Here is an 8984-nt window from a genome sequence, read left to right as displayed (position 1 = left end):
TGTCCTCAGCCACTGATCAAGTGGGTCTGGGTCTCTCTGTGGAGCTTTCTTCCCCTCAGGCAGATCTGCAGTCCCACCCACCTTGGTTGAGGTGTTTAAGAGGTGTCTGGATCTGACACTGGAGGATCTGGTTTAGAGTTCAGGGGTTCCAGCAGTGGCAGGTTAATGGTTGGCCTCGATGATCTTAGAGGTCTCCTCCAACTTTAATGGTTCTGTGAGTCTATGATTTTGTTGCTAAGGTTGTCAACATAGTGTTCAGCTCTTGGTTTAGGAGAGCAGGGAATAAGCATTGTGTATTTAGAGTAAAGTAAATGCCACCTGCTTGTGTTACAACAGCTGTATATGGGGAAAGGATGGGAAGTTTCAATGAAGCTTTTGTATTCTTTAAGAACAGAGTAGCTTCTGTTCATAAATTCATGGAGAGACAGGAAAGAAGTTCAACCCCTGAAATCTGTTTGGTTTGTGTACTTCTTTACTGAAGGCATATGAGTGTTTATATTTTCAAGGATGCTGCCCACAAAGTTGCTCTGTTTTTATCTTAACTCCTGTTTTGTTTTGCTCTAAAACTGACTTATAAAAAGGGGGGAAGTAAAAAGAAATCTTCAATATTTGCAAATAATATAACCTCTTTTGTACAGGTGTGACACCACAGAAAAACTAAAAGCTCTATTGCCACGACTGGAACAAGAGCTAAAGGATCCCACAAAGTTCAAAGATTTTTATCAGTTTACTTTTAACTTTGCTAAAAACCCTGGACAAAAAGGTCTAGGTAAGTAGAGAAAATATCTACAGTCAGTGAAGTCAGTTACAAATACTTCCAATAATACAATGTGATGATTGTATAGTAAATTCATTATTGATTTCTTTCACTGATTTCTCCTCTTTCCTGTCTTCTTTGAATTAATTTTTTTTTTATGTCCCATTGGTACAGATCATTTAATGGGATTTTCTGCTAGCATTGACATTCTCTCACCTCTTGTCAAAAGAAGTTCCTGCAGTTCTTAGAGACCTGTCAAAGTTTATGTTCTGAGATAGTGAACTCCTTGTGTTTTCCCTTTTGTTCAGAACTACTGAAACAAGATCTCCATATCAGCTCAGGAGAAGGGAGAAAACTCCAGGCAGAAGTTACATTTCTTCAGAGAATTTTTACTTTCAGCCCACAGTTTTATATAAAGTTTAGAAAAAGAATATTATGGGCTTGGTTCAGAAATAGTGAATAAAAACAGGCATAGAGTTTATAAAGCATGAAGTTATTGCTCTTTATGTTGAGATTTGTCCCAATCCATGGATGCTTTATTTAAATTGCAATGTTTTCATCTCTTCAAATCAGAAATATCTCTAAGTTTGTGAATAGATGAAAAGAATTGTAAGATGAAATCTGCTATGTCTTCAAATCTACCTCCCCTTCCAAAAGTCAGTATGTAGGAAGGAATTAACCTGCTCTGCGTGTAGAATAGCACTGTGCCATCATCACTGTTCTCTTTATGCTGTGGATGAGAGGAAGTGGTTTGGTCTTTTGGGGTTGTTCTTTGAGGTTTTGTCACATAGCCACTTTAAATCTGTGTCTGTGCTATTGGGCAAGTGTAGAAGTATTGTTTCTCAAGAACTGCTGGAAGAGTATTGAATCGTCAAGGTTGAAGGAGACCTCTAAGATCATCCAGTCCAACCATTAACCTGTCACTGCTGGAACCCCTAAACCCTAAACCAGATCCTCCAGTGTCAGATCCAGACACCTCTTCAACACTTCCAGGGATGGTGACTCCACCACCTCCCTGAGCAATATTCCAGTGCCTCAACACCTTCACAGGGAAAACATTTCTCCTAACATATGTAATGGACTGGAGTAGGAATGTACAGAAGTTCTTCTCTAGAACATTTCTTTGTTAATAGAAGTATTTTGGTGATACTTGACATGGTCTTCTTTAGAATGCAGTGGGATTTTGCTCCAGGAAAGCTGTTTTGGGGAGGAGGGAAGTGTGTGTAGTTTTGTGGTTTATTGATCTTTTGAACAGCCTGTCTTACATTCCTGTATAATTTCTTCTTGTTCTGCTGTTCCCCTCAAAACCCATGCAAGAAATTCTGCCTTTATGTCATTAGATGGGAAGAATCCTCTCCAATAAATCAAGTTACATCCGTTACTCCCCAAAATAGGCTCTGAGTTCAGTGCACTAATGCTCAGTACTAGAAATAGGAGTGCCTTTTATAGGAGTCTCTTTCCCACACTTCCTGTGGTCGTAGTAGGACGTTTTTGTTTCTGTTTATCATAGAATCATAGAATTCTAGGGATTGGAATGGACCTTAGAGATCATCCAGTCCCAACCCCCTGCCCTGGGCAGGGACACCTCCCACCACACCAGGTTGCTCAAGGCTTTATCCAACCTGGCTGTGAACACTGCCAGGGTTGGGGCAGCCACAGCCTCTCTGGGCAACCTGGGCCAGTGTCTCACCACCCTCACAGCAAAAACTTCTGCCTAAGATCTAACCTAAATTTCCCCTCTGTAGAGATCATCCAGTCCCAACCCCCTGCCCTGGGCAGGGACACCTCCCACCACACCAGGTTGCTCAAGGCTTTATCCAACCTGGCTGTGAACACTGCCAGGGTTGGGGCAGCCACAGCCTCTCTGGGCAACCTGGGCCAGTGTCTCACCACCCTCACAGCAAAAACTTCTGCCTAAGATCTAACCTAAATTTCCCCTCTGCAATTTGTCCCCACTGCCCCTTGTCCTGTCCCTGCAGCTCCTAACACAGAGTCCCTCTGCAGCTTCCCTGGAGCCCCTTCAGCTCCTGGAAGGTGCTCTGAGGTCTCCACACAACCTTCTCTTCTCCAGGCTGAACAGCCCCAACTCCCTCAGCCTGTCCTCATAGGAGAGATGCTCCTATCCTCTTAGCACCTTGGTGGCCTCCTCTGGACTTGCTGCAACAGTTCCATGTCCTTCTTATGCTGTGGACACCAGAACTGCAGGACTCCTTTCTCTCTAGTCTCATCCAACTGGAATGTTTCCATTTACTTTTATTAGCTTAATATTGTCAACTTACATACTTCAGTGTGGGCATGTGCTGTTTAAAGAAATGAATGTAGTAGCAGTCCCCAAAGGTGAGATCTTGTGTAAGTAGTGAGATGCAGGAGGCCAAAGCACAGTGAATAAGACTTGCCATGTTTTTCTTTTAAGCAGAAAATTATGTTCTTCTTGTTTTAAAGGTTACTCAGCACCCAGCTGTCAAGTGTCTTTCAAATGCTTCTGAAGAGATTTGATCATTTTTTAAGAGGATCTATTTTGAGTTGTAATAAGTGCACTTTGTTAAGGTCTGGTTTACCAGGAGACTTTTACAAAGAGTTATTATGGATAACTGTTTTCGTCTGTTTAATCTGCTCTCTCATGTTCTGTGTTTAGTACATTAAATCTTTAGGTTTTGCATGGTGCAGATATAGAGAGGTTTATCTCACCTCATACTCCCAAGTTTTAGCTTTTTCTACTGCAGCCTGAGGGAAATTTTGTATCCTAGCCCTTGGTCATAAGTGTGCTAAAGGATTATAAGTCTTTTGTCATGTTGCTTACAGATCAGATGTCTAAGGTCACTGTTCAAGCTCAAAACGAGGCCTTAGCTCCATCTTTATTTTGTCTGAACCTGATGCTCGCTGTGATTCTCTTAATGGGGCTCGAAGGGAGACCCATCAAGACATGCTCAGGAGTTTATTACAGTCTGTTTCAGCACCAGGGAGGAGTTTAATGAGTTCTTTTATGGTCTTCGTCCTTCTACGTGGAAACAAAAAGCGGATTTGGTCCTTCATCACTTCTTTGTGATCCCTTTGCCTGCTTGCTGGCTCAAAAGGTTGTGCTTCCTTCTCTCTGCCAGTTTCCTGGGATCAAGCAAGAGCTGATGCAGGAGGAGGGCATTCAGACTTGAGTCAAATATTACCTCAAGACCAGAAGAATGACAATCTTTGCATCCGCTCTGTGGACTTCAAGGAGGTTTCATCTTCTGTGAGCAGATGAGTATAATGTGCTCTTTTTAATTGAAGCAGCATCAGCTTTGGGTTTTATCTTAGCAGTATCTCAAGATTCTTTGAAGAGACACTTAGACATTAGGGAAGGGTATTTTTTTCCTTTCCCCTCCCCAGTTATGAAGATTTCCTCCACTTTCAGTGAAGAATTAGATAGATCTGTTTGTAGGAGTGAGTGGATGGAAGAAGTTGAGGGAGTTGAAAAGGTGAATTTCATGTTTATTTTTGAAGAGTTCTGTGAATACTTTAGGTGTTTCAATGGCTTTGGTCTGTGTATGTGGTCCTTGCTTTATTTTTGTTCACTTTTTCTTTCTGAAAATGTGTAAGAGAAATTAAGTATAGAAGAGATGCTCTGAGCAGAAAAGGCCAATAGTAACAGCAGAAGTGAGGCATAACTGGCAGTTCTAGTAATGCCTTGTGGATTCTTTTACCCGTGCTTGGCTCCTTGTATTTGGGAAATTTATATCCAGTGAACTTCAAGTCACCTGTTCTAGTTTGTCTGAACTGTACATGGAGAGATTTGTGAAGGAAAAAGGATTTTGAAACTGGCTGCAATCATTAGGCTGCACTCAAATCACAGGATCCCAGAATCAGTGAGGTTGGAAGGGACCACAGTGGGTCATCTGGTCCAACCTCCCTACTCCAGCAGGGCCACCCTAGAGCACATGGCTCAGGGTTGTGTTCAGATGGTTCTGGAATATCTCCAGTGAGGGAGAATCCATGACCTCTCTGGGCAATCTGTTCAGTGCTCAAGGACTGCAAAGAGAAGAAGTTCTTGGTGTTTAGAATTGATGTTTAGATATCTCTCTTCTCCTAAGCCTAGCTTGCATTGAGAAGCAGTTCAGGTTTAAGATAATCACTATGGAAGGTTCTGTGTGCTGCAGCATGGCAGATGCTGAGATGGAGCTGATAAGCACAGTCAGACCCTGCCTGATTCCTGCAGTGCTCCTGAAATCCACATGCTGTGCTTGATCAGTCTTCCCTGTGCAGCACAGGGACTTAACTCCCACACTGGGCGTTAGACATCCCCTGACAAAGAGGACTAGGAAGCTCTTTGCTTGTGTCTTTGCAGGGATGAGTGGATCTAATGCATCCAGTGGCAAAGTTTAGCCACTTTCCACACTTGTATCATACTCCATACCTTTCCTTTCCCTTCTCTCTTCCTTCTGTGGGGAGCCCCCAGTTGCAGGTAAAGGCTGTTGTGCTTTTGACAGTTTGGTGGAGCATTTTGAGGTTGAATCTTGATGGTCTATTCTTGTTATTTTCCAAGTGGATTCTGTTTGTTCGTAGAAGAGCAAAACATTCTGAACAGGAGAGAAGGAACTAATTCTTGTGTCCATGTTCTTAGTAATTTGGAGGCTAAAGAAGACTCTTGAAATCATTCAGAGATGAGGAAACAAGGGATCAAGTATTTCACTGAGTCTTGCAGGTATTCACTGGCTGTTTGCTGGTCAGGCAGTGTGATAATCCAGTTGTTGATAGATTGGCACCAGTTTCCACTGTTCCCACATCCGTCTGCGTCAGATTCAATACTAAAAAGCTTTCTCAGTAACTTAGGTGAGTTGGGGATAATATTCTAGCAGTGTCAAACCTGACTGCATGAACAGCTCTTGTTGGTAGGGCAGATTGAGAGCTGGAGGGGTCTGTTTGGCAGAGGAGTGAGTGCTGCAGTCCCAGAGTGCTGTTTTGGCACAGCAGGTCTAAAGGAACTGCATTTCATGTTCCACATAAATCCTACTCTACAGCCAATTCTTTGCCATCTGTGGATTCTCTGTCTGTTTTCTCACTTCCTTCATTTCTTGTGTGCACTGACTTCATTGCCCTTGTCCAAAATTATAGTAAAGGCATGAGGAACTTAATTTGGCTTTTATTTTATTCATGCAGCAGTCTAATAATGCTTTTTTCCCCCTTTGTTAATAAGATAAGCATTTGATCAAATGTTAAAGCAATCAGAGGTAACTGATAATGTATTTCTTCTGCATTAATTGAGCTGTTTGCTATCACCTCAAGCTTTCTGTTCAGTCAGGGTAGAAGAGACTGAGGGTTTCAATTTTAGAATGAGGTTTGAACGTTTCAGAATAGATCATGCTTCAGGCAAAATACTGTATTTATGACGGTGAAAAGTTGATTGTTTAAGGGGCTCCATGACATATAAGTGTAGATATTTCCAGAGGGACCTTGATAGGCTTGAGAGGTGGAACAATGCAAACCTCATGAACTTTAACAAAATGAAGTGCAAGGTCCTACATGTGGGCCATGGCAATCCCAGGCACAGCTACAGGTTGGGTGGGGAGGGGGTTGAAACCAGCAGTGAGGAGAGAGACTTGGGAGTGACAGTGGATGAGAAACTCCCCATGAGCTGCAGTGTGAGCTCAGCCCAGAAAGCCAGTGGAACCCTGGTCTTGGATTATTAGTCTATGTGGGAAGCATAATTTTTGGTACAAACCCAGCAGATTTCACCGTTGTAGTTTCATTTTTATGTGTAATGATGCCTTCATATCTATGCAGCATTGAAGGAGGTGTTCCTAAGAGTGCCAGGAAATTCTTGTCCCTACAGGAAGATGCCAAAAAGCACACACAGTCTCCACTGTTCATTGATACTGCTGTCAGCATCCTAATGTAGAACAGGAATGCTGAGACTAGGTGTTCCCTTTAGAGCAGAAAAAAATGCTCTTTTCTGTCCTCCAGTGCTAAATTCTTCAACCTAGGTAGGGAATAGTATTCAAACATGAGTGTAGCCATATCCCCAGAGAACGTGGCACACCTGAAGGCTTAGGTTTCTGTTGAAGATTGCATAAACTAGTCCCATCTAGTCCTTTCATGCAAATACCTCTTGTGTTAGTTCATGGGTGGCATAAACTAGTCCCATCTAGTCCTTTCTCTTGTGTTAGTTCATGGGTATGTGGGATCACAGTGAATCAGATGAGGAAGGGCAAATTTTGGTGCAAATTTTACCAAGATCAGAACTTTCCTCCTTGTGCTTAATGGGGGGAGCAACTCCAATGTGGACCAGTTTCAGCCACTACAGAGCTACATCCTCAGTGGGATATCAGGAGAATGGTCTGTCCTGCTATGGCTGCAGGGAGAGGAGTAGAGGGAATGGCCTTGAGCTGAGCCAGATCAAAGTCAGATTGGATGTGAGGAGAAATGTTTTCCCTGTGAGGGTGTTGAGGCACTGGGATATTGCCCAGGGAGGTGGTGGAGTCACCATCCCTGGAGGTGTTGAAGAGGTGTCTGGATCTGGTGCTGGAGGATATGGGTTTGGGGTTCCAGCAGTGACAGGTTAGTGACAGATAACTAGGTTTAGGTGTCTTGCATTTCTCTGCATCTTAACTATTGCACTTTATCTGGGCCCCAGCCCTGCATGATACAGGGGCTCTGGGGACATGGCTGTGTTAAAATCTGGCACATCTCGTTCAGACCTGAAACTTGATTTCAGGTGACAATGTCCTTTGGTTTGTAATGGAATATTTCACGACCCACGGTGCTTTCTTGTCAAACTGACATCTTACCTGCTAGGACAGCACTTTCTATCAGGCATCATAGTCTATTTTCACATCCTTTACACTGCAAGCACCAACACTGAGGTTTCAGAAAGGCTGTGCTCTTTTTGGGGGTGACACAGCATGAAGCATACACTTAGTGCTGCTACCTGCAGGAGTGAGCACAGAAGCCATTAGATGTTGTGAGTTGCTGAGGATGCTAATAGGCCTTCAAAGAAACATCCTTTCTACCCTGAAGCTGCATTTAAGACTGCTCAGGGCTTCATCCAACCTGGCTGTGAACACTGCCAGGGTTGGGGCAGCCACAGCCTCCCTGGGCAACCTGGGCCATGGTCTCATCACCCTCACACTTCTTGGGTGTAGGTGTTTGTCCACTGAATGATTCCAGAAGAACAGGGCTCTTGCTGCAAGGAGTTCTTTTTAAAAGAATTTGTTACTCATTTATATCATTATATACTGGATATGGCATTAATTGTTTAACCATGAGGGTTTTGTTGCCTATCATATGCTGTGATATTTACATGTTCCTTTGTCTCTTGCAGATCTAGAAATGGCGATTGCATATTGGAATTTAGTCTTGTCAGGAAGGTTTAAATTCCTAGATCTTTGGAATAAATTTTTGTTGGTAAGTATGTGCCGTATTCATAGAACCATCAAGGTTGGGGGAGACCTCTAAAATCATGGAGTCCAACCATTAACCCATCACTGCTGGAACCCCTAAACCCTAAACCAGATCCTCCAGTGTCAGATCCAGACACCTCTTCAACACCTCCAGGGATGGTGACTCCACCACCTCCCTGGGCAATATCCCAGTGCCTCAACACCCTCACAGGGAAAACATTTCTCTGCCCAGGGAGGCTGTGGCTGCCCCAACCCTGGCAGTGTTCACAGCCAGGTTGGATGAAGCCTTGAGCAACCTGGTGTGGGGAGCTGTCCCTGCCCAGGCCAGGCGGTTGGGACTGAATGATCTCTAAGCTCCATTCCAGCCCCTAAATTTTATGATTCTATGAAATGTAAATGTAGAAACATGCATGAGTGAATCAGGTCTTTTGTAAGAGTATCTTGTAGCTTCTAAAGTTTGATTTATGAATCTTTACTCCACTGCCCACAGAATTGCAATGGTAATGAGAAAATTGTCAAGTTCAGTTCACAACTACCAGCTAAAAAATTAATCAAAATAATTACTCAGGCAAGAAGTTTTGCTTAAAAAGAAGATGTCTTTAAAGTTAAATATCAATTCTTTTGTGACTGACTTAAAAAGACTGAGTTTATGCATTCATACTACAAAGGCAGAGCATGGTAAAACATATGGTTGATAATAATCATAGAATCCACCAGGTTGGAAAAGACCTCCAAGATCATCAAGTCCAACCCTACCGTGGTCAGTAGACCATAGCACTAAGTGCCACATCCAGTCTCAGCTTGAAAACCTCCAGGGATGGTGAATCTACCACCTCCCTGGGCAGCACATTCCAATG

General features: G+C 43.2%; 1 protein-coding gene across 1 annotated transcript in view; it reads left to right on the top strand.

Annotated features, from left to right (window-relative positions):
• Positions 1-638: 638 nt before the first annotated feature.
• LOC103803494 (DCN1-like protein 2) overlaps positions 639-8984 on the top strand; it is a gene marked incomplete at its 5' end in the record, with an annotated part of 10818 nt that continues 2472 nt past the window's right edge. Inside the window, 2 exons of the mRNA XM_009076054.1 lie at positions 639-769; positions 8049-8131. Coding sequence (XP_009074302.1) covers positions 639-769; positions 8049-8131 — 214 coding nt within the window. The remainder of the gene's footprint in view (positions 770-8048; positions 8132-8984) is intronic.

This window comes from Acanthisitta chloris, unplaced genomic scaffold, assembly GCF_000695815.1.
Source record: "Acanthisitta chloris isolate BGI_N310 unplaced genomic scaffold, ASM69581v1 scaffold36665, whole genome shotgun sequence".
Classification (NCBI taxonomy): Eukaryota; Metazoa; Chordata; class Aves; order Passeriformes; family Acanthisittidae; genus Acanthisitta; species Acanthisitta chloris.
This window is presented reverse-complemented; position numbering and strand designations above follow the sequence as displayed.